Below are 25,241 nucleotides of genomic sequence, written 5' to 3'. Positions count from 1 at the left end.
TGTAATTAGAGTTCATTAGCAGGAGCAAAATCATATACCTTAATATTTGTTAGAAAACTTGTATATCATGAAAAGCAGATATTTATATACTTGAGTGGCTATAAGAAAAGCATTAGGATTATAATTATCTATTTTATTTCCAATGTTATCAGGCTTACCAGATGAGAAAGGCCGATTACAGATCCTTCACATCCATACAGCAAGGATGAGAGGGCATCAGTTACTCTCTGCTGACGTAGACATTAAAGAACTGGCCGTAGAGACCAAGAACTTCAGCGGCGCTGAACTGGAGGGTCTGGTGCGAGCAGCACAGTCCACTGCTATGAATAGACACATAAAGGTCAGTAAATCAACTGCCAGATTAGGAGTCTACAGCCCTGTAAGTCCTGTGCTAGTATTCTTCCTCTTCTTTCAAGCATTCCAAGGGCCAGACTAATACTGACTGACTTTTGATGGAGAACAGACATGATGAAAGGTATTAATTAATTGTCAACTGCTACGTCTTCAGAGTAGTTGGAAAAAAGATAATGGTAGCACCTGCCCCGTGGAAACTACTGACCCATTTAACTTAGGTTGCCCCCATTTGATGCAGATATGTGAAGATGGTGATTCTGAAGAATTGTTTAAAAACTTGTGCTGTGTTGACTTGTAACATGTCATAGGAAGTTGGATGTCCTGCATGCTAGAATTATATTAAATACCTGCTTGCTGTTTTCAAAGTATTAAGCTGGAGACACAAAGGTAATGAAACACAGCCTCTTCCCACAAAGAATAGACAGGGAAATGGATGTGTTTGCAAATTAATACAATAATGTTATTGATGCTTTAGGAGAAATACATACAAAGGATACTTTTATTTTGGTAAATAAAGCTTGATAAAGTGCATTTAATCCTTTGTCATCCCTTCTCTTCAGGTTTTACTTACCCCTGTAGTTTGATGACTCCCAGATTTGTGTCTCATCTTTTAAAAGTGTATTTCTCCCACTTTCAGTTTTATACCTGGATGTTTTATCAGGTCTCAGATTTAATATTCCAAAACCAAATTCACTTTTTTTTTTTTTTTTTTACTACTTTCCTTCCTGCTCCTACTTCCCTATTTATCCCAATTTCCTAGGCTTAAAAATCCAAGATTATCTTTGATTTCTACCAGTCTACTGCATCCTCTTCCTGACCCAGGGATCGAACCCAGGTCTCCTGCATTGCAGGCAGACACTTTAACCTCTGAGCCACCAGGGAAGCCCCTACTGTGTCCTACCTCAAGTTATTTGCCAGATTTTGTCTGTTCTATCTTGACAGTATCTTTCAGATCTCATTGCACCACTGATCTTCTGTTTGATTAATCTTCCTGTTTCATAGCATTCTCTTCAGAACCTTTCAGCAACTAACCATGATCTACAGAACAAAGAACAGATGTCTTAGCCTGGTCTTTAAGGTCCTTTTAGACATGACCTTAAATTGGCCCTTCTTGATGTGTTCTCAGTTATTCTTCATACACTTCAGCCAAGCTGAAATATTTACCAGTCATCATATAGTAATGTATTTTACTACTTCTCTGATGTTGCTTTTTTTTTTTTTATGCTTTACTGAGAATCTTTACCCTCTATGTTGCTTATCTTTTCTTTTGTTCTTTTTTGGCTGTGCCACAAAGCATATGGAATCTTAGTTCCCTGACCAGAAATCGAACCCACACCCCCTGCATTGGAAGCACAGAGTCTTAACCACTGGACAGCCAGGGAAGTCCCTACTTATCTTTTTGATACCTGACTCATGTACCACCACTTTCTTCAAAAAATTTTCATACCTGACTCATGTACCACCACTTTCTTCAAAAAAATTTTTTTCTCCCTTTCAAGAATGATGTGTTCTCTTCCTTCTTGAACTAGTAATGTATCAGGAATTCCCTGGTGGTCCAGTGATTAGGACTTGGTGCTTTTACTGTCATGGCCCAGGTTCAGTCCCTGGTTGGAGAGCTGAGATCCAATAAGCCCCATGGCATGGCCAGAAAAAAAAAAAAAAGAAATATTAATAGTAATGTATCATTTATGATACCTTTTGGTGACTTTCAGTCAATGGATTTATTTAGCCTACTGTATGCCAGACACTATGCTAAGGGTTACTGCTCCCATTTCCTCCCTTGAGCAGCTCACAGTCTAATCCTCCACATACAGTAATAGAAAGTACATTCAAGGTAAGAAAGCGAAAAGGTGTCAGGTGCGGTCAGCTTATCAAGTGAGAGGAGCTTTCACAGAGGAATTTCTGGGTGAACGTGTTTCCTGGTGGGGCAGGCATTTTAGGCAGAAAGAACAACATGTGCAAAGGAACAGAGACACAATAGCATGGTGTGTTAAGGATAATTCAGTATTGCTTCAGCATAAAAGGTAGGGAAGGGGAGGTAGAGATGTGGTGGGGGATAAGTCGGGAGGCTAAAGCTGGGGATGGAACACAAAGAGCCTTTTATATTGTGCTCAGAAGTATGGACGCCTTTTCTATGAGTAGTGCTAAGTCACTGAAGAGTTGTAAGAATAGCAGTGGCATAGTGTTAAAACATAAGCTCACTCTGGCAGCTGTGTTGAGTGGAGTATTTAGGGGAGTGAAGTTGGCGACATGAGACAAGAGAGGGGAAATTGTGTAACAGTTCACTCAGGAAATAATAAAAGCCTAACAGTCGGGTTGAGTATGTTTTGTTTGGGTATACCCTAGCAATGGTTTTAAACCAAGGGTCGGTAAACTATGGTCCACAGGCCATATCCAGCCAACTGTCAGTTTTTAGAAATAGAGTTTTTGCGAACACAGACCCACCTGTTCATTTATGTGTTTTCTGTAGCTGCTTTCATGCTGCAGTGGCAGAATTAAGTATCTGCAACAGAAACTGCGTGGCCCACAGAGCCTAAAATATTTACTGTCTAGCCCTTCATGAAAAAAGGTTGTCGACCCTTGTTTTAGACTTGAAGTCCTTATCTTACTCATTTCTGAATCTCTCACAGTATCTAGGTCTTGATACTGAGAATATGGTAGCTGCTTAGTAAATATTTTTTAAATTAGTAAATATGTATTCTGAATCAAACTATCCATAAATCATAATTAATTCCCTTGCATAACATAATTGACTTTGTTCTCTCCTAAGAATGCCATAATGCAAGGGTCCCCAACCCCCTGGGCCAGGGACTGGTACTAGTTCATGGTCCATTAGGAACTGGACCACAGAGCAGGAGGTGGTCAAGGGAGCGAAGCTTCATCTGTCATTCCCTGTTGCTTACAGTACCACCTGAACCCTCTCCCATTTGTGGAAAAATTGTCCTCTACAAAAGCAGTCCCTGGTGCCAAAAAGGTTGGGGATGACTGCCGTAATGGAAGAGGCCACTTTAGACAAGGTGTTACACGTGTTTAAAATACTGGAGACCCACCCTGTGGCGAGGAGGATAGTGGTACTACTGCTTTAAAAAACAAAACAAAAGACCCCGAGAATGCAAGACTAGATAGTGCTGGAGCCTTTATAGGTGGATCTACTCATTTCATTCATCCATTCTTCCTCCTTGCTGTAAGAAATGTCTTAGGAAAAGTGATAAAGTGACGGTGACTTCAAGAGAAATTATATAAATGTTGTGGAAACTGCTCCCTGCTGTACTGATCTTTCACCTCAGTTCACCATCAGTGCTTCTTGATACTGTAATCCACAATTACTAGTTTATTAGTTATCAGATTTTTCATATGCATTAGCTACTGGATTTTTACCTTATTTAGTCATTTGTCATTTTTATCACAATAGCCTTATCCCCAAATGTCTCTAAAGCCGTTCTTAAGAAACGTGCTTTCTTCCAGCATGTATTGGATTTATTTACACACAAGGCAATGAGGAATGGTGGGATGGTGACAGGTTTTGTAGTCAGAAGGTGTGGTTATGTGTTACAGTTCTTTCTACATTTTTGTTTCTGATTTGTCAAGAGGAAATAACTATTTCATCAAGTTTTTGTGAAAATAAAATCAAATACTGTTTGTGAAAGTGCCCTACAGACTATATAAATGTTTGTTGTTATTTCCATTTTTGTTATTATGGCTACTTTGAGAATATATATATATATATATATATATATATATATATATATATATTTGAGAATATATAATATATATCCTTTTCCATATCTGAGTTTTTAACAATTTTTGTTAACTATTTGTAGTTATAATATTTCTAATTTAAAGCTAAAATGTTTAACCACCACTGTACAGAATGTATTATCCTTTAGATTTGCAAGTAAGAAGTAGTACAAATAGTGGACATTATTTCCCTCACTTTTTCCATGTGGATAAATTATCTTTAAACTTAAGTGATGCATAAAGCCTTGTGACCAACACTTTTTGTACCAAACAGCTTTTGATTATTTTGAGTATCTGTGGAATATCCAATGCAAAGGACTTCATAGGTACTTCAGGAAAGGGAGAGATGTGTAAGACACTAAGCTCAGAAAAGAAAGCGTACTATTTGCTCTCTTTTCTGCATTTAAAAAAAAAACTGCACTGCCCAGGTCTTTAAACGTTGTTTTCCCAGCTGGACTCTTCCTCACTTGAACAAAAAGCACGCAGTTTTAGTATTCTCATTGCTGTATAAATTCAGAGCTTTATTAGTAGTAATTGATGAATAGGTATTTAATTTGAAACTTAATGACTTACAGTTGGTGTAGAACTTACACACAACATTCCTCTGTTTATTATGACGTTCTTCCTTTGTATTATAAAAAGCCATTGAGAATTTCCTGGCGATCCAGTTGGTTAGGACTCCGCGCTTTCACTGCCAGGGCCTGGGTTCAGTCCCTAGTTGGGGAACTAAGATCCTGTTAACTGCATGGCGTGGCCAAATGAATAAATAACTGAAGCCATTACTAGTGTTATATTGCTGCTTTTTCAAAATAATCAGACTTGACAAAGTCAGATGGAATAAACTAAACACGTCTTCCCTGTTAACCTGTTTTTTTCAGGTTTTCTGAAACAAGTGGAAGATCCAGTCACAAACTCCTGATGTTCATGTCATTTATACTTAGACCCATGTTTGTGGTCACCTAAAATTCATGTGACATCTGGTTGTTTTTAGCTGAAAGGAATTTCTGCTTCAGGTAGAGAAGATTCATAACCCAAATTTCTTCTGTGCTGATCTGTTATAAGGAAATAAATTCAGGACGCACGTGCACCTTATAAAGGAATCAAAACTGATTTATGTTTATAGAATTTCAATAAAATTATTTTTTATTTTCTGTAGAATTTTGATTGATTAAGGTCATTCTACCCTTAATTTAAGAGGAATGATAAGAACTTTGAAAGGTCAGATTTAAAAGGTTATTAAATTTAAGGGTGACCACTGGATATTTGCTAGTGTTGAAATACAAGTTTATTAGTTTCTGCAGGTATAAGCTGAAAGATGTTGCCTCTTCTATATTGATTAGCTGTTATAAATAAAATTCAGAAAAAATTGATCTAATTCAGACAAGTGAGAAAAGTTTTGCTGAATGAATAAAAATTCAGAATTGTAGATTTTTAAAGTTTTTTAAATTTTTGAAAAAATAGTAAAAGTAAACCAAGAGAAGTCCTTAAGAAACTTATTTTAATGAATAGGTAGAAAAAGTTTATAACTGTAATATTGCTTACGTACAATTAGGTAACTTATACAATTCATGGAGGCCTGAAAACAGCCTGTTCTAAAATAACTGTCCCTCAACCATCTTAATTCACCTTAGTTCATTGAGTGAGTCCTTTCTTAATAGTAAAAATATGAGTTTCACACTTGTTGCAGTCCTAGAATCTCTTATTTTTCAGCAAATGCCAAAAGATAGACAAGATTTTCCTTTCATATTGCTATATGTTTCTGTCATTTGAATGCAGGTTCACTCTAAGAGGAAATCATAATAGTATTTCATAACACTGCTATGAAAACACTGGCCCATGCCTCCCTATGTACACACGAGAATCATTTTCTGGGGTAATGATAATCAGGTAGATTTTTGAAGGCATGGTTACATTGTCTCCTAGTTTCTAGTGTTTATTTCTGTTCCTTTTACAGGTGAACTGTTTTTGTCTCTCAGAAAGGTTCTAGAAATTTCTCTTCACCTTTGGTGCTCTGATAGCTTGCAGTAGTGTGTCTAGACAGGTGTAAGTCTCTTCCTGTTTACCCTGATTACTCATTGAAACCTTTAAACTGCAAAGGTACACCTTTCTTCAGCTAGGGAAATTTTTTTCTTCTTTTATTTTTTTTTCTCCATCATTCTTTCTCTCCGCTCCTCCCTCTGAGACTAGGAATCTAATTGTCTTAGATTAGGAAGTTAAAACTTCCAAATTGATGTTCCCTGCTTTTGAACCTTTCTCTCTCACTTTCTGTGGTTTCATGGGATTTGGGGCAGGAAGGGAGATAAATAAGTGTATTTTGTTTGCTGTCTTGTTCCAGTTTTCTGACAGTTCTTTTTATCCCATAAGGCTGAGATTTTATAAAATGTCATTTTATTTGTCTCAGCAGTCAGTTTCTAAGGGACATGACTCATATTTTATAATAATCTTTAGAAGGTTGATATTGCTTAACATAGTTTGGTTTTATAGTCAGATTTTTTGAAGATAGGTTTTTAAAAAAAAACAACAACAACAACAAAAACCCATAGTACCATTTTAAAAATTAGACTCACTTGCCTTGTGCTATTGGGAGTGAGCCCAGTCACATTAAAAAGTGTGTTGGTATCTCATTCACTCATCAGGTACAGGCAGCTCCAAGTGCTGATAAAGGCCTTGATGCTTCTCCAGACGTCTGTTCTGTGTAGGAGCTCCAGGTGCAAAGAGCAGAGTATTTGGAACTGGCACACAGAGTCATGAGCACAAAGTATGAGTAAAAACCAAAGTCGCAGGTCCTTGGTCTCCCAGGGTAATGGCTCACAAACCACTGAGCATCAGAACCACCTGTGCACTTTACAAAAATATATTTATATATTTTTATTCCTGTACCCTCTTCTGGACCTGTTAAGTCAAAATCCTACAGGTTTGAACTGGGCATCTGTGTGTGTGTGTGTGTGTGTGTATCATTCTGATAGGCAGCCAAGGATGAGAACCACCTTCTTAGAGACCCCCCCCCTTTATATTTTCTTCTCTTCGTGCCTCATTTTGGGGGAAAAAATGGCTATCTAATGCTCTTCAGTATAGATATGTCATAATTCACTTAACTGGTACCCTCTCCATGGACTTCTAATGTACTTCCTGTCTTCTTATAGCTTCTTTATAGCTCTTAGAGATTGCTATGGTAGATCTCCTGGTGCATCCAACTTTGTGCACATTTGTGAGTATATTCATGGGATAAACACCTAGAAGTGGAACCGTTCGGGCAAAGGACGTATATATGTTTGTGAATTTGTTTTTTATGTTTTTTATTATGTGAAAATAGGCCTTTTAAATCCTCAGGTGTTATACTCTTAGGCTGAAAATATTCTTTAATCTTGGAAGTCCTTTACACTTTGTTTTCATTTCTGATTAGGCCAGTACTAAAGTGGAAGTGGACATGGAGAAAGCAGAGAGCCTGCAGGTGACAAGAGGGGACTTCCTTGCTTCTTTGGAAAATGATATCAAACCAGTGAGTACAAATATCAAGTGATGCGTAAGTCAAAAAAATAACAAATCAGGAGAAAAATAAGTGCTGTTTTACCCTGTATTTTGGAAGATTATATCGTGTAGTTTTTTTAAAAAACATAAAATCTCAATAGTGTAACTGTCCAGTGTAAGAAACATCTGTTCAGTAACTCTGTGCTGTTCTATTGCTCAGTCGTGTCTGACTCTTTGCAACTGCATGGACCCATGGACTGTAGCCCGCCAGGTTACTCTGTCCATGGAGATTCTCCAGGCAAGAATACTGGAGTGGGTTGCCATGATCTCCTCCAGAGGACCTTCCCAACCCAGAGATCGAACCCAGGTCTCCCACATTGCAGGTGGATTCTTTACTGTCTGAGCCACCAGGGAAGCCAAGACTTACTGAAATATTTCCCATGATAGGGAGCTCACCATCCTATAAGTCAGGCCATTCAGTTTTGAGACTTTCTAGCAGTTAGTTCTTAAATTGCTTTGAACTAGTTTTTCATTGGTTCTTTGTATGTCTGAAGCTACAGAAAACTAAATTCATCCTGATTCATCCATCCTTCATATATGGTTACTGACATTTAAAATTAACTCTCATCTCTTTTATACCTTTCCCCAACTTCTTCTAGGGCATTCCTTTCTCTTGCTCAACATCTCTAGTTCCTCTCACTATTCTCGGTTCTGAAACTTTTAATTATGCCCAGTGCTCTTTTTAAAAAAGGTCAGTTTTCTTAAAATATACTTAAAACTCAACAGTCATAGTTGGAGTTATAGTCGGAGCATATATTATAAGGTACATTAACCTGTTTCCTGTAAAACAACCACTCATATTTGAGTAACTATATTAGTACAAAAATAAATTGTAGAAAGGCCTCTTAAAAAGGTGTGTATGCTTTTCTCTTTCTTAAATGGACCTTGGGTGCATGGAATTGGATTCATCTTAATCTTTAATTGACGACATACAGTCATTAGTCTACAATGTATAAAATAAAATGTAGTATATACGACATACAGTCATTAGTCTACAATGTATAAAATAAAATGTAGTATATATCAATTTTCTGAGACTTTCTGTTTTGTTACATATTTTATTATCAGGAGTCATCTGTATGATTTTCTGTGCTATATTTCATTTATTTTCATTGCCGAATAATATTCCATTGTGCGACTGCCATAGTTTGTCTATTTTCCTGTCAATGGACAGTTGGAATATTACCAGTTTTTTGTTATTTCAAACAGGTGCTGCTAAGGCATCCTTGAGTGAGTTTCTCCTAGACATATATTTAGGAATAAAATTTCTGGGTTATTGGAAATATGAATGTCCAACCTTGAACTAGGAATTTCAAAATGTTTTCCCAGTGGTCAAACCAATAAACACTTCCTCCAATAATGTAAAGAAAAGTGAAAGTTGCTCAGTCGTGTCTGACTCTTTGCAACCCCATGAACTATACAGTCCATGGAATTCTCCAGGCAAGAATACTGGAGTGGGTAGCCATTCCCTTCTCCAGGGGATCTTCCCAACTCAAGGATCGAACTCAGGTCTCCTGCATTGCATGCCAGTTCTTTACCAGCTGAGCCACAAGGGAAGCCCCCGATAATGTAAAAGAGATCCTATTCTCTACATCCTGTACAGCAGTTGGTATTGTCAGACTGAATTTTTGCCATTCAGTTAGATATAAAAATTGGAGAAAGAAATGGCAACCCGCTGCAGTACTCTTGCCTGGAAAATCCCATGGACGGAGGAGCTACATTCCATGGGGTCACAGAGTTGGACACAACTGAGCGACTTCACTTCCACTTTCACTATTCTTTCTAGATATAAAAATGGGATCTCATTTTTGTCTTAATTTGCATTTCACTGATTACCTGTGAATGAATTATTTCTTCATATGTTTGTCAGCCATATGAGAATCTAATATGATATGCCGTTCATGTCTTTTGCCTATTTTTCTGTTGTTTGTTTTTATTTGATTTGTATAAATTCTTCATATATCCTTGACAATAGTTATTTGTTGCACTTATCTCCTTTAAAGACAGAAGTTAACTTGTTTTAGCCCTGTCTGCTTTTTTTTATGACTGTTGTGACTTTTAAATATAAAATACTTTCAGCAGTGGAAATGGTTTAATATTTTGCTGTTGTTATTCATAATAGTTACCAAAAATATTAGAGCCCTGCATAACCAAACTATCTTAAAATTTTTTAAAGCAAGTAATTTGGCTATAAGGAGGAGGCAATTATGACAACTTAGTTAAGTAAGCAGTAACTTACTTTTATTTATTCCAGGAGTCTGGGGGATAAAATGAAAAGTGAATGACAGGATAAGTAAGGATGACTATATATGTTATGTAATAGTTAAAGAGGGTCACTGTTTTCTGGTTCAGGTATCTTAACACTGCTATGAGGCTTGGGAGTATATATCTTGGGTAATTAAAGACAAAAACCAGCCAATATACATATTTTCTACAACAGCCTTCCAGTCAGTATTTATTAGGCTCTTCCCTTGTAACTTTTTATAGGGCCATTGAATTTACCATATCTGGAACAGGGAGTACTCAGGAATCAAAGCACTAGTGTATGAAAAGACCAAAGAGTAGTCTGAAAAGTGATTTGGTAGCAAGGTGATCGAGTGATGAGACCACTGTATACTGTTCAGAGACAATATTACAAAGGAAGACTTTCTATGAGGAGCATGTTCTAAAGAACTGTTAAGATTTTTCCATAATTGGGGAATGAAAAATTAACTTGAGGATTGTGATAATTTTTTTTAATTCAAAATTCTCAAGGTATATGACTTTTACATTACACTGGGTTTTATTTTCCTACTCATTTCTTCTCCTGCTAACCTTATGGAAGTGCTATTCAATTAAGTAAATAGCTACTAAAGTTTTAAACTGCTTTTGGCAGCTGGTTTGATGGGAGTTGCAATTTGAGATTAGAAGCTGAAAATGAAGAGGGATGTGATTTAAGCCCCAATATATAGTGCAAATAAAGTTATAATATATAGCAATCACTTTCCTTTCCTTACCCTTCAGTCTTTCATTACCTCTGCTCATTTCTCCTGCTTGCTAAATCTTACATTTATACATACACTTACCTTGGTGAAATTGACTTATGTCCTCTACCACCAGACTCATGTGGACAAGATTGCCTCATTACCACTTCACACTTTTAAAAGTTTTTACTTTTATTTATTATTTTTTATTGGACTGTAATTCCTTTACAGGGTTGTGTTTCTGCTGTACAATGAGGTGAATCAGCTGTCAGTTCAGTTCAGTCGCTCAGTCATGTTCGACTCTATGTGACCCCATGGACGCAGCACGTCAAGGCCTCCCTGTCCATCATCAGCTCCCGGAGTTTACTCAAACTCATATCCATTGAGTTGGTGATGCTATCCAACCATCTCATCCTCTCTCATCCCCTTCTCCCCCTGCCTTCAATCTTTCCCAGTATCGGGGTCTTTTCAAAATGAGTCAGTTCTTCAGATGAGGTGGCCAAAGTATTGGAGTTTCAGCTTCAGCATCAGTTCTTCCAATGAACACCCAGGACTGATCTCCTTTAGGATAAACTGGTTTTATCTCCTTTCTGTCCAAGGGACTCTCGAGTCTTCTCCAACACCACAGTTCAAAAGCATCAGTTCTTCAGCACTCAGCTTGGTTTATAGTCCAACTCTCACATCTATACATGACTACTGGAAAACCATGGCTTTGACTAGACTGACCTTTGTTGGCAAAGTAATGTCTCTGCTTTTTAATGTGCTGTCTAGATTGGTCATAACTTTCCTTCCAAGGAGCAAGCATCTTTTAATTTCATGGCTGCAGTCACCATCTGCAGTGATTTTGGAGACCCCCAAAATAAAATCTGTCACTGTTTCCACTGTTTCCCCATCTGTTTGCCATGAAGTGATAGAACCAGATGCCATGATCTTCGTTTTCTGAATGTTGAGCTTTAAGCCAACTTTTTCACTTTCCTCTTTCACTTTCATCAAGAAGCTCTGTAGTTCTTCTTTGCTTTCTGCCATTGAGGTTATTGATATTTCTCCTGGCAATCTTGATTCCAGCTTGTGCTTCATCCAGCCCAGCGTTTCTCATGATGTATTCTGCATAGAAGTTAAATAAGCAGGGTGACAATATACAGCCTTGACATACTCCTTTTCCTATTTGGAACTAGGCTGTTGTTCCATGTCCAGTTCTAACTGTTGCTTCCTGACCTGCATACAGACTTCCTGCAAGAGGCAGGTCAGGTGGTCTGGTATTCCTAACTCTTGAAGAATTTTCCAGTTTATTGTGATCCACACAGTCAAAGGCTTTGGCATAGTCAATAAAGCAGAAATAGATGTTTTTCTGGAACTTTCTTGCTTTTTCAATGATCCAGTGGATGTTGGCAATTTGATCTCTGGTTCCTCTGCCTTTTCTAAAACCAGCTTGAACATCTGGAAGTTCACGGTTCATGTACTGATGAAGCCTGGCTTGGAGAATTTTGAACATTACTAGTGTGTGAGATGAGTGCAGTTGTGTGGTAGTTTGAGCATTCTTTGACATTGCCTTTCTTTGGGATTGGAATGAAAACTGACCTTCTCCAGCCCTGTGGCCACTGCTGAGTTTTCCAAATGTGCTGGCATATTGAGTGCAGCCCTTTCACAGAATTGTCTTTTAGGATTTGAAAGAGCTCAACTGGAATTCCATCACCTCCACTAGGTTTGTTCGTAGTGATGCTTCCTAAGGCCCACTTGACTTCACATTCCAAGATGTCTGGCTCTAGGTGTGTGATCACACCATTGGGATTATCTGGGTCATGAAGCTCTTTTTTGTACAGTTTTTCTGTGTATGCCACCTGTTCTTAATATCTTCTGCTTCTGTTAGGTCCATACCATTTCTGTCCTTTTATCGTGCCCATCTTTGCATGAAGTGTTCCCACACTATCTCTAATTTTCTTGAGGAGATCTCTAGTCTTTCCCATTCTATTGTTTTCCTCTATTTCTTTGCACTGATCACTGAGGAAGGCTTTCGTATCTCTTCTTGCTATTCTTTGGAACTCTTCATTCAAATGGGTATATCTTTCCTTTTCTCCTTTGCCTTTCGCTTCCCTTCTTTTCACAGCTGTTTGTAAGGCCTCCTCAGACAACCATTTTGCCTTTTGGATTTCTTTTTCTTGGGGATAGTCTTGATCCCTGCCTCCTGTACAATGTCATGAACCTCCATCCGTAGTTCTCCAGGTACTCTATCAGATCTAATCCCTTGAATCTATTTGTCACTTCACTGTATAATCGTAAGGGATTTGATTTAGGTCATACCTGAATGGTCTAGTGGTTTTCCCCACTTTCTTCAATTTAAGTCTGAATTTGGCAATAAGGAGTTCATGATCTGAGCCACAGTCAGCTCCCAGTCTTGTTTTTGCTGACTGTATAGAGCTTCTCCATCTTTGGCTGCAAAGAATATAATCAGTCTTATTTCGGTATTGACCATCTGGTGATGTCCATGTGTAGAGTCTTGTGTTGTTGGAAAAGGGTGTTTTCTGTGACCAGTGCGTTCTCTTGGCAAAACTCTATTAGTTTTTGCCCTGCTTCGTTCTGTACTCCAAGGCCAAATTTGCCTGTTACTCCATGTATTTCTTGACTTCCTACTTTTGCATTCCAGTCCCCTATATTGAAAAGGACATCTTTTTTGGGTGTTAGTTCTAGAAGATCTTGTAGGTCTTCATAGGACTGTTCAGCTTCAGCTTCTTCAGCATTACTGGTCGGGGCATAGACTTGGATTACTGTGATCCTGAATGGTTTGCCATTGTGTCGTTTTTGAGATTGCATCCAAGTACTGCATTTTGGACTCTCTTGTGAACTGTAATGGCTACTCCATTTCTTCTGAGGGATTCTTGACCATTATATCTTGTAGATATAATGGTCGTCTGAGTTAAATTCACCCATTCCAGTCCATTTTAGTTCGCTGATTCCTAAAATGTTGACATTCACTCTTGCCATCTCCTGTTTGACCACTTCTAATTTGCCTTGATTCATGGACCTAACATTCCAGGTTCCTCTGCAATATTGCTCTTTATAGCATCAGACTTTGCTTCCATCACCAGTCATATCCACAACTGGGTGTTGTTTTTGCTTTGGCTCCGTCTCTTCAGTCTTTCTGGAGTTATGTCTCCACTGGTCTCCAGTAGCATATTGGGCACCTACCAACCTGAGGAGTTCATCTTTCAGTGTCCTATCTTTTTGCATTTTCATACTGTTCGTGGGATTCTCAAGGAAAGAACACTGAAATGGTTTGCCATTCCCATCTCCAGTGGACCACATTCTGTCAGAACTCTCCACCATGACCCATCTGTCTTGGGTGGCCCTATGTGGCATGGCTCATAGTTTCATCGAGTTAGACAAGAATCAGCTATATATTTACTTAAATCCCCTCCCTCTTGGACCTCCCTCACACCCACCCCTCCATCCCACCCATCTAGGTCATTACAGAGCCCTAGTACAATTTCATATTTCCATTTTAATCCCTGACACCTACAGTCGGTGTTAGGGTAGTATCTCTGTGTGCTGAGTCAACCATTTTCATTTTCTAAATCCATATTCTGCCTTTTTCCCTTTGTTCTTAACAGAAACAGCCCATGTCCTCCTTACAAAAACAAGCACGTTGGAACATACCCTATCTCAGAGATTGAGAGGGCTTGGGCTGTCATAGAATCTGAGCCTAGAATCTATTTCTTATTCCAAATCTATTTCTTATTCTAAAATTTATTTCTATTTCCCCCAAATTGGGTAAAAAGTTGAGTGAGAAATTATAAAACAGTTTTGTTTTTGTTTTGCTTTTCAGGGTTTTTATATTAATATGAGATATTGTTACAGCACTAGCATGTAGGAATTATTACTCATCCTTTATGCCTTTAAATATTTAAGTCTTAATACTAATGCTGAAAATGCATTAAACTGTCCTTTTCCTTCATAGGCATTTGGCACAAACCAAGAGGATTATGCAAGTTACATTATGAATGGTATCATCAAATGGGGTGATCCAGTTACTCGAGTTCTAGAAGATGGGGAACTTCTGGTTCAACAGACTAAAAACAGTGACCGCACACCACTGGTCAGCGTCCTCTTGGAAGGTGAGAAAAAGTGATGAGATGGCATCAAAAGTTTTCTGTTTTTTTTTTTTAAAAGCACTTACACAAAACCGTTTAGCACATTCCAGAAAACTGAATTTTCAGTTCTAAACTTGTTCATGATCTGAAAATCGCAGTCCATTCTGTGTTCCAATATTGTGCACAAATTTAAATTTTCTTGGAGTAGAATGTTACTGATGATTGATAGCAACTCATTTTCTTATAGGACTGTATCTAAATTTCTGTGTTACTTAATAGACTCTTATGATACACATAGTACTCAAAAGAGTTAAATAAATATTCACTGAGTACTTACTATGTTTTAGGCGTTGAATTGGTTGTGGGAGACACAAAGACATTCACAGGGATCAGTTTGGTCGTGAAAAAGGCCTAACTACTGTGTTTGTGTGTAAGGGTATCTGAATGCAAGTCATCTTGCCCAGAAGTGGTCAAAGAAACTGTTCAGTGTAGACTTTGAAGGATCAGTGAGGATTTTACCAGGTAGACAAAAAAAGGAAGGACATTCTATTCTCCAGCTATTTTTTATGATTATTAGTAGAACAACAGAAAAGTTCAGCGAGTCCACATGACAGTGGATCTAGCTCTTTCCAAAGGTCTGAGGGTGAGGGCTCCCTGAGAAACACATTAAGCCAAGACCTGAAGGGTGAGGAGAAACTGGTTGGGCAGAGTAACTGGAGACAGTGTTCTAAGCAGAGGGACCAGTATATGAAAAAGCCCAGGGTTGGAAGGAGACTGAAACAGAAAGGGAGACGCTAAAATGTGAGACTGAAGAGGTAGACAGGAGCCAGTTCGTGCAAAGCCTAGTAGACCACGTTAATGATTTAGACTCTTATCCAAGGGGCAATGGGGAGGCATTTGTAGGGTTTTTAGCACTGAAGTGACATGATCAGATTTGTATTTTCAAAACATCATGACCACTTTGTGATAGAGATTGGATTGGAGTGGTAAAAATATTAATATATGGGAAAGACCAGTGGTAAGAAGCAGTTGCAGTTGTCTTAATGAGAGCTGATTATGGTTTGAAGCTACATAGTAGTAGAGGAAATGGAGTCATGTAGACTATTTTGAGGAATATTTAGGAGGTAGAATAAAAGAGACTTTATAATAATTATTAAGTATTAAGCATAATGAAGGTAACATTCTTTGAACTCTTAACTGTTTGCCAGTCACTCTACTAGCACTTTACACATACCTTCTCATTTAAACCCCACTTCAGTCCTTCAAGGGTAGATGCTGCTGGGTCTGTATTTTGCAGATGAGGAAGCTGAAGCTTAGAAATAGTAGCTATATTGAATATGGAGAGAGGTATCAAACATGATCCCCAGGTTTCTGTTATTCAGGGCTGGTGAATGATGTTGTTTACTAAGAGTGGGAGCTCTAGTAGAGAAGTTCATTTCAGAAACAAAGATCACAAGTTCATTTCTAGACACATAAGTTCAAGGTTCCTATAGGATGATTGAGCTTCTCTGATGGCTTAGCAGTAAAGAATCCATCTGCAGTGCAGAAGATGTGGATTCAATCCCTTTGTTGGGAAGATCCCCTGGAGAAGGAAATGGCAACCCACTCCAGTATTTTTGCCTGGGAAATCCCATAGACAGAGGAGCCTAGCAGGCTACAGCCCATGGGGTCCTAAAAGAGTCAGACACGACTTAGCGACTAAACAACAAATATCTTCCTTAAACACCCTGAGTCACTGAATCAGTTCTATTCTATGGGATAATTGAATGGAAAATGTTGAGTAGCCCATTGGATATGTAGGTCTATGCTCAGAAGACAAGTCTAGCTAGCAGTATACATTCATGAGTTGTCAGTGTGTAGACTATTGTTCAATCCATGGGAGTGGATGAGTCACTTAGAGAAAGGGAAGGTGGAGAAGGAAGAGGGGTCTAGGACTGATCTCTGAGGTGTGTCCATGTTGAAGGACTAAGTAAAGCAGGAAGAGTTGACAAAGGAGATTGAACAAGAATAACCAGAGTTAAGAGAAGGAAAAGAGAACGTGCTGTCACAGAAGCCAAGAAAGGTATTTAAAGAAAGAAGAGAGCTGTCAATTGTATCAAATACTCTTAAGAGGCCAACAGATTACAATATTGGATTTGGTGAGATCGAGGTCGTTGGTGGCCCTGATGGGAGCCTGTGCCATGTAATAGGAATGGAAGCCATGAGGTTGGTTTGAGGATGGTTGGACGGTGAGTGAAGGCAGCTGGAGTAGATGATTGTTTAGGGATGTTCCATTTTGAAGGGACAAGGCAGAGTAGTGTTGAAAGTAGTGAAGTCAAAAAAGAGTCTTTTTAAACTGTCAGTAGCCTGCTGCTGCTGCTGCTAAGTCGCATCAGTCGTGTCAGTAGCCTAGAGCATGTTTAAATGCTGTTAGAAAGGCTCCAGGGAAGAGGGAGAGGTGAAACACAGGGGGAGAGGGTACAGTTGATAATGTCAGGTTTCTGAGAAGACGGGAAAGAATAATTGATCGGTTTATGGGTGGGAGAGGGGAACATCTTTTATTACACAGAAGGGAAGGAGGAGTTGTCTAAATACAGGTGAATTTATAGATTTGGTTGCCTTCATGAGAAGACCTGAGTCTTTAGTTTTCTAGCCTGGTGGCTCAGCTATAAAGAATGTGCCTGCAATGCAGAAGACGCAGGAGACCTGGGTTCGATCCCTTTGTGGGGAAGAGTCCTTGGAGAAGGGCATGACAACCCACTCCATTATTCTTGCCTAGAGAATCCCATGGACAGAGGAGCTTGGCAGGCTTCAGTTCATAGGATCGCAGAGTCAGACATGCCTGAAGCAACTGAGCAGGGGCAATTTTCCCTACCCCTAATATCATCTCCAAAGAAGATTGTATTTTTTTTTTGTCAGACAAATGATTTGATAGAACTAATAAGTACTGATATGCATTTGAATGCTTTCTTGTTCTCTTTTTTTTAAAGAAGCAAAACCTTTGCATTTTGTATATGTAGCCAGAACCTTGAAAGATTAAGGTTATGTGACAAAGAAGGAATATATTTCATCATACTTTTGAGAAATGCTAATCAGTCTGTTTAGTTGCTAATAAGAGAAAACATGTCTGCCGTGAAATTGTGTCGGGAAATGTTAATGAGCAGCTGGTTGAGGCCTCAGTACTTTATGGATAAAAGTTTAAACTTGTTTGGTTCTCCTTTGCTTAGGTTGGCTTTTTTCCCCTGACTTGCTCCTGTCGTTATGCAGGCCCTCCTCACAGTGGGAAGACAGCTTTAGCTGCTAGGATTGCAGAGGAATCCAACTTCCCCTTCATCAAGATCTGTTCTCCTGATAAGATGATTGGCTTTTCTGAGACAGCCAAGTGTCAGGCCATGAAGAAGGTATCAAGATTTTTACTTTCATTTTGACTTCCTACCTTTTAGATGTATGTGTATGTGTGTGTATACATACACATGTACATATATATTTATCTTTGCACATGTATATATGTAGACACACACACACACGTGTATATATATATAAGCCATAACAGTTATGTTCTTCTCAAGTGAAATTATCAGCAGAATTTGGGGGGAGGGAAACAGTGACTGTTTTAGATATAGTATTTAACTTTGTAATGTATTTTTATTAAAGTACCTTTATCTTCCAGATTATGCTTTACTTAGTATGTATTAGGATTATTTTTCACTTTTTAAGTTTGTATCAACTGAAAGGCCTGAATTAAGTGTGTTTGAGTAGAGTGAAGCAAATTCATTTAGGATTTTTTAAGTTCTCTTGTCAATCTGCAAAATCAGACTGGGGTCAGTTAAGTTGACTGTATTGTTTGGGAAAGAACAAAGTTATATCATTGGAAAGATATTCTCAAAACCCCTACAGAAAGATGGTGATGTCTCAGATAATAATCAGCGTCCGCTCGGCAGACCTGGGGCAGGTGGTCCTCGTCTCTGCGTTTCTCCAAGTACCATTTGTCACCTTCCTAGCATGGCTGCTTTGAACCACCGGTGAAAGTTACAGCAGCATAGACTAGGATCCTAGTGCTGAAAGGCCTCTTAGATCGTCTGGTTCATCGCTCTCACATTCAAGCAAGTACCGTGTAAGGTATTTGGATAGTAGGTGGTTGCTCATTAAAAACAAAAACAATAAAAATCAGTGCTGAACACTCTTAATGCTGTTTCACCTCACTTGGTTTTCACTGATATTCTGATTTTGCATACTCCCAGACTGAAGAAAGGTTAGTTTTTATATATCTAGTTGAAGTATATCTTTTACTTAAACATTTTTTTCAAGCTTGATTTTTTTATAGATAAAAAATGACTGTAAGTTAAAAGTTAAAGAGATGTGAGAAAGCCAGGGGCCTTCCCTGGTAGCTCAGCTGGTAAAGAATCTGCCTGCCAGACTACGGGAAAAGAATCTTGAGAATGGGACTGCTACCCAGTAAAGGCAGTTCAGATGTGCTTTTACCTTGTTCCTAGGCCCTCACTTTATAAAGATGTAGGATAGGATTACCTAAGTGTTTCTTTTAGGGAGGAGATTGAAGAGGAAAATACATTTTTTTCAAAAGCAGACTCCCCAGAAATGTAAGTTTGAAGAGTCTCATGTTTGTGCAGGCAGCAGAAAATCATTTGTGTCGACTCCTTGAAATGGATGGAGGAGGCAGAGCTTGGAGCAGGATTCCAGCCCTGCACACTGAATCGTCGAGATAAACATTCTGCACAAGGTCGTTAAAACTGAGTGTGAAAGTGAGGGAAATGTTGTTGCCTGACACAAAAAGAACTTAAATATCATAAGACACAGGACTGGTGTCTGAGATGAAACCGGTAGTATCTATCGTTCCTGCGAAGACCTGGACAGAATCTCTAGGACCAGTAACCTCCCTTATGTAGATGGGGTTGCTGTTCTTTTTGTTTTTTGTATTTTTATAATGTTTCCCTCTAAAGGGAACCCTTAAACTATTTCTTTTGGTGAAAATTTAAACAGCTCTTGGACTCGTAGCCACTGAACCTCCCATTTAATTGAATAGCTAATTCTGTTTGTATTTTCCTAACTCCATCTATCTCTTATACTTGTTTAAAAGTAGTCTTCTGTGCAGATGGTAATTTACTCCATTGCTTTTCACCAGCTGCCAGGTTCTACCTCAGATGTACTCTGAGATGTGGGTGGATGGTCCTAGTCTTTTCTATAAAGTTTTTTTAAAAGTATTTTAGGCTCCTGCACATCAAAGCAGCTTTGTAAATGTGAGATATTATCATTTTTATTATTTCAATCTCTTGCAAATTGACTTGAGGGGGGAAGGTAATATGTGCTGATTTTAGAGGCTTAAATGGTTAAATTAATGACTTAATAACTTATGATTTAATCTTTAAATTGTTGTAGCCTTTCAAGGTAAGGTTTCAGATGAGTGGAAGGCTAAGGAGTATAAAAATGTGTCTATACCAGCTTACTTAAAATCATTTGGATTCATGATTCACTGTCTGGATCAGCTGTATACTCTTAAAGTTGCAAAAAATATTTCTGCTTCAGCAGTATAGTAAATTCATATTTAGACTTTTTGGGTTTTCCTTGGAGAAAAATATTATTCTCTGTGACTAAAGAACAGAATGGAGAAAAGAATGTAGCAGAGGTGTCTTAGAAATTTATTAGAAATACTGCAGAATCTTTCCCTGCAAATAGTTTTCACATTGTTGCCTAATGATAGCTTGACAAAAGCCTGAGGGCTCAGACCCATCTGAAGGTGCTCAGTCTTCCAGTTTGCTTTTGAAAATGAAATATAAATGCCATTCTTTAGACGTTCTAGTCTACCTCCCACCATTGTTCTCTTCCCTTCATTTTTTTTTTTTTTTACTGTGAAAATGGAAAGCCGGTGTCTTTTTTTCCCCCAAAGCACAAATAATTTATAATTTTTTATCATTCTGGAGAAAGTTCTTTCCTTTTAGGTATATCCTTCCCACGCCCAAAATGTAGCTTTTCCCAATTTCAAAAATAATTTAGAAAATGCAGAAAAGAAAACAGAAGAAAATAAAGTCCATATTTGTTCTTCCATCATCTTCTCAGACACACATACACACAACGTATTATGTATTGGTGATCACATTGGACATACTGTTTTTTTCCCGCTTACTATAAAATTTTTTCATTCTCATTAAAATTTATCCGAATATTATGTTGAATTAATATCTGTGTAATGTCCATTTAAACATTCCTTTTTTGTTGAACACTTAGGTTGTTTCCAAGTTTTCTCACAATTATAAACAGTATTCTGTAGAACGCTCATTCGTGGCTGTTTAGTCACTAAGTCGTGTCCGACTCCTTTGCAGCCCCACGTTCTGTAGCCAACCAGGCTCCTCTGTCCATGGGATTTTCCAGGCAAGAGTACTGGAGTGAGTCGCCATTTCCTTCTCCAGAACTTCAGTGACTGCCCCCATTTGCTTATTACATTTTTATGAGAGTAGCATCAAAATTTACTGGCTGAGAACTTGGACTTCAGTTTCTAATAGACCTGAATTTGAATCCCAGGTCCGCTGCGCTTACCAGCTCTAATAGTCACTTAACCTGTAAACCTCTGTTTTCTCATCTACAAAATGAGGATAATATCAATAGGTGCCTCATAGGATTGTTAGGAGAATTAAATGAGATGGTGATTTTTGTGCTGTATCATACAGTGCCTTGGGATATAATATGTGCTCAATAAGTGGTTATTCTTACTTATCATTATTATTGTACATACATTTCTGGTTATTTCCTTAGGATGAATTCTTAGAGCTGAGATTGCTAAGGTAAAAATATTAATGGGTGTAAATTTATGATAAATATTGCTATTAAAACATGTAAAAATATTAATGTTTATAAAACCTTCTTAAGAAAGTTGTGCCAATTTATACTCGCAGCCCCATCGTATAAGAATATCAATTTCCTTGGACTCTTGCCCATAATATCTTTATATATCATTTTACTGCTTGGTTTTGTTACGTAAACCAAGAGTTTTTGTTAGTGGAGAGAGCTATTAGGCTTGCTATAATGAGTATCTAAGATTAAGATACTTAACTTTCAGACCTTAAATTGCAATTAAGCTATTGCTTCTTATTCACATACAGATTCTGGTGCTAAAACATATGAAAGTAGTTTATACTCGATTCAATTCTGCTTCTTAATTTGCTTAATAAATCCTTTCTCTGTGTAGGTAAACTCCTGAATACTAGCAAACTCTGTATGAGGTATTGTTCTCACATTCTGTTGGGGAGGAGACCCTATATGTTCCCTTAAGATAGTTGAAGTATTTACAGATCTTTCTCTTCTCCTGTATTTTGTTTTTGTTTCCCCAACATTATTCTGTTTAAAAAATTTAATTTCTTTATCCATTTTTGCATCTATACTTTAAAAAAAAATCTATTTTCTAGTTCTGTTAATGGCATTAAATGAAAAAAATAACAATGCAGTAGATCTTGATGCCTTCTGAGTATACAGTCAGTATAGAGATGAAGTAGGACAGTCTGATGTGATTACATTGTTTGAACAAAATCAAGTAAAAGATTTGTGATTTCTAAAACTATACCCGTTAGTAAGGTCATATAGTCTCATTTTTAAAAGGACTGAAAATTAATGGAAGACATTTTCCTTTCCACTAGCTTTGCAAGAAAGAAATAATCTTCTTTGAATATCCTCCTGTAAATCCCACTGCAAATTGTAGTCTGCACAGAACAGAATCATGGTGCCTAATCCTCCTCTTTTCATGGTTTAGTCCATACAAAGAGCGGAACTGGAAATTGGATCTTTTGACAGCAGTTACTAAGCAACAGAATTTGGATGTTTTTGGTTAACATCCTAATATATCATGTAGCTGATTTGTTGAAGAGTGTGCTTGCAGTAACTGACAAGTGGACACCCTGTAAGTGACCACAGGTCCCTGTACTGCTGGGGGTCGGGGGGCGGCAACACTTGTTCTTTTTGTTTAATATACTTTGTCTTCTGACGATTGTATCTGTCTGGCACGCAAAAGAGGATTGTGCAGCTCTTCAGTAGAACTTAAATTTCAGACCTTGTGACTTCTTATGTTATTAAAGATATCCCACTCAGTCTGTCTCTCATATTTTGTGAAACTGTAAGAATTTTTCCTGAAAAGCAGGGAGAACAAATAAGGGAATTTGAGGTCATTTCCAGGAAGCTTGAGCGCTTTGCCAGAAGTTTAGGTCCACTTCCTGAGTCAGTTTCATTAGAAGACAGCTAATGTTTGCTTGGTCTACTCCCAAGTTATTTTTAGAAACGAGAGATTATTACTGATAGCACCGATTTGAATTTGCTCACTTACATTTTTATGTGCTACCAAATATGATTAGAGTATGCTTTCAACTAATTGCTGACAGATTTACTACATTGGGGATTTTCTAAGTCATCAAATTCCTACTGTCAACAGATTCCTACTAACTCAATACTTCATGCCAACCACTTCTGAATTGAGTGAACTCTTTCAGCCCCGAAAGAACCAGAGAATTTGGCTTCACTTACCTCAGAGCCTTAAAGAGGTTCTAGAAAATGGAGGTCAGACTCTATTTGGAGTACGCTTTGCTGGGGTTTGTGATTCTAAAAGACTGGGATTAACGTGGAGCTAATGCTGGCATGTTCCCATTTGCATTCATATAGACTCCAGAGGCTGCAGCTGCTGCCCCTCCCCTATACACAGGTGGTTCCCAGCTCATGTGAAGATTCCAGGAGTGGGCTCAGTGCCTTGAGAGCTCTTGGCACCCTCAAGGTCCATGACCAGACCTGCTCCCAAGCCCTCGGCAACAGGAGCTCCATACCTCCTTTCCCAGTGCATCCAGCATGCTCCTGCCACCGGCCCAGGCTCCCCACGTTTTAGGTCGTCTCTCATGACCCACAGCCTGCCTTTGCACACAAGAGAGGAGGCACCAAAGAGGTTCATGACGACAGTCCCCTTATGTCCACAGCTAGGTAGACTGTGGGATTTTGTGATTTCATCTTCTAGAGTAGACCTCTCGTTTTTGCCCTGTTGACTGTTGTCACTCTTCGCCACACTTTTTTTCTTTCTTCCATTCTCCCCATTCTTTTCTTCAGCCTTCTCTTTCAGACTTCTCACCTGACTCTCAGAATACAAATATTCTGATAAGTTTACATGCTCTAGGAAACTCCCTGATAGAGCTGGGAAAACTATATCCTTCAGTTTGCTGTGTGCAGTCATGGTTTTTCTGTTTTTCCAGCCGCTCCCCTCTTTCAGGTATCCTACTTTGCATGATACCTTCTGTGATCCCCTCCTGATAACCTCTCCAGCAGGAAAAACTTGAGCATCGTACTTTCATCTTACTACATGAAAGGATCAGAATTTAAGTTAATTTTTTAAAGAGTCTGTAAGATACCAGCAGTAGCCCCAGCTTCAGCCCACCTGGCTAAATGTTTTGGCTTTTGGTCTGGAGAAGGCAGTGTGTATTCACCGGGTGCTATTACTGATGGCAAGTTCAGCACTTTAGTTGTTGTGTCTGAGCTGGGGCAGTTTGTGCAGTTTTACTTTTTCTGCATCTCTCCTCCTTTTGGGGTTTATCTGTCTGCAGTTATGGTAGAACTTCCCCACTCAGTATGTAAATATCTCAGATTTTAGTCTGGCAGCTAATTGCATACACTTGCCAATGGAATGCTGATATCTCCTTATTTAGCATAGGGCCAGGAAGCCAAGAGTGGAAGAGGCTGAGGCGACTAGGCAGAAACATGGGTTCAGGAGAATAGTGGTGACCTTATCTTACACTTGTGACTACCTGTGGGAAAGAATGTGTGTGAGAGAAGTGAAAGATGTGTGTGTATTTAAATTAAAGCAGAGTCAACTGAAACTGGTCAAGTTACAACTGGAATTGCATAGCCTTTGTCATGGTTAGTATGTTGTTAAGAGAGTTAGCTGCGAGTACTCCTCTCCCCATGGTAGTAATTAGTACATTAAGAACTGTCTGTAAAAAAACGAAAACAAACTACATTAAAGGCTGTAGGTATTTTCTTCTAAAATGTTAGAGGTAGCCCATGCAGTCAGCTGTGAAATGATTTGAAATGCTTTGTGAATCACAGTATCTGAGATAAATTGGTGAAAATTTATCATTAGTTCAGACCCCAGCAATGTCCTAAGTAATGTTTATAAGCTCTATAAGCTTTGAGGAGGAAGAGGGGCTGATTCAGAGAAAGTGTAGAACTACTGCAGTATCCCATCCACAATGTCCTGGGCCCCTGTGACTCAAATCCACGATATTACAGTCTGTCAGACAGAATGATATGCTTGCATCAAAGCCCTTCATATCAATAGGATTCTGAGCAAATGTTTTAAAAGAGCTAAGCATTATTTTTAATGACTTCTAGAAATCACCTGAGTTTGCCACATTGGCTGCTATTAGTCCAGTCTTCAAAAAAGAGCAGAGAACTGCAGTGGAACAGCTTCTAAACTTTTCCATGTCTCTTCCATTTCTCTTCTGTTTCATCTCTCACCCGCCACTCTCCATACACACAGCACCAATGCTGACCCCTCTTCCTTTTAGTTCTTACAGACTGTGTTAGTTCCTGCAGTGCTCCTGGATTTTCTCTGTGCCTC

At 38.5% G+C, this 25,241-nt stretch overlaps 1 protein-coding gene across 2 annotated transcripts in view; it reads left to right on the top strand.

Moving 5' to 3' along the window:
* NSF (N-ethylmaleimide sensitive factor, vesicle fusing ATPase) overlaps positions 1-25,241 on the top strand; it is a 148,121-nt gene that overhangs the window by 92,896 nt on the left and 29,984 nt on the right. For both annotated transcript variants that reach the window (NM_001304614.2, XM_005220972.5), the window contains exons 12-15: positions 153-340; positions 7,496-7,591; positions 14,536-14,692; positions 17,915-18,048. In NM_001304614.2, coding sequence (NP_001291543.1) covers positions 153-340; positions 7,496-7,591; positions 14,536-14,692; positions 17,915-18,048 — 575 coding nt within the window. The remainder of the gene's footprint in view (positions 1-152; positions 341-7,495; positions 7,592-14,535; positions 14,693-17,914; positions 18,049-25,241) is intronic.

This window comes from Bos taurus, chromosome 19 (genome assembly GCF_002263795.3).
Source record: "Bos taurus isolate L1 Dominette 01449 registration number 42190680 breed Hereford chromosome 19, ARS-UCD2.0, whole genome shotgun sequence".
Lineage (NCBI taxonomy): Eukaryota > Metazoa > Chordata > Mammalia > Artiodactyla > Bovidae > Bos > Bos taurus.
The sequence above is the reverse complement of the archived record's forward strand: the minus strand, read 5'-3'. Positions and strand labels throughout refer to the sequence as shown.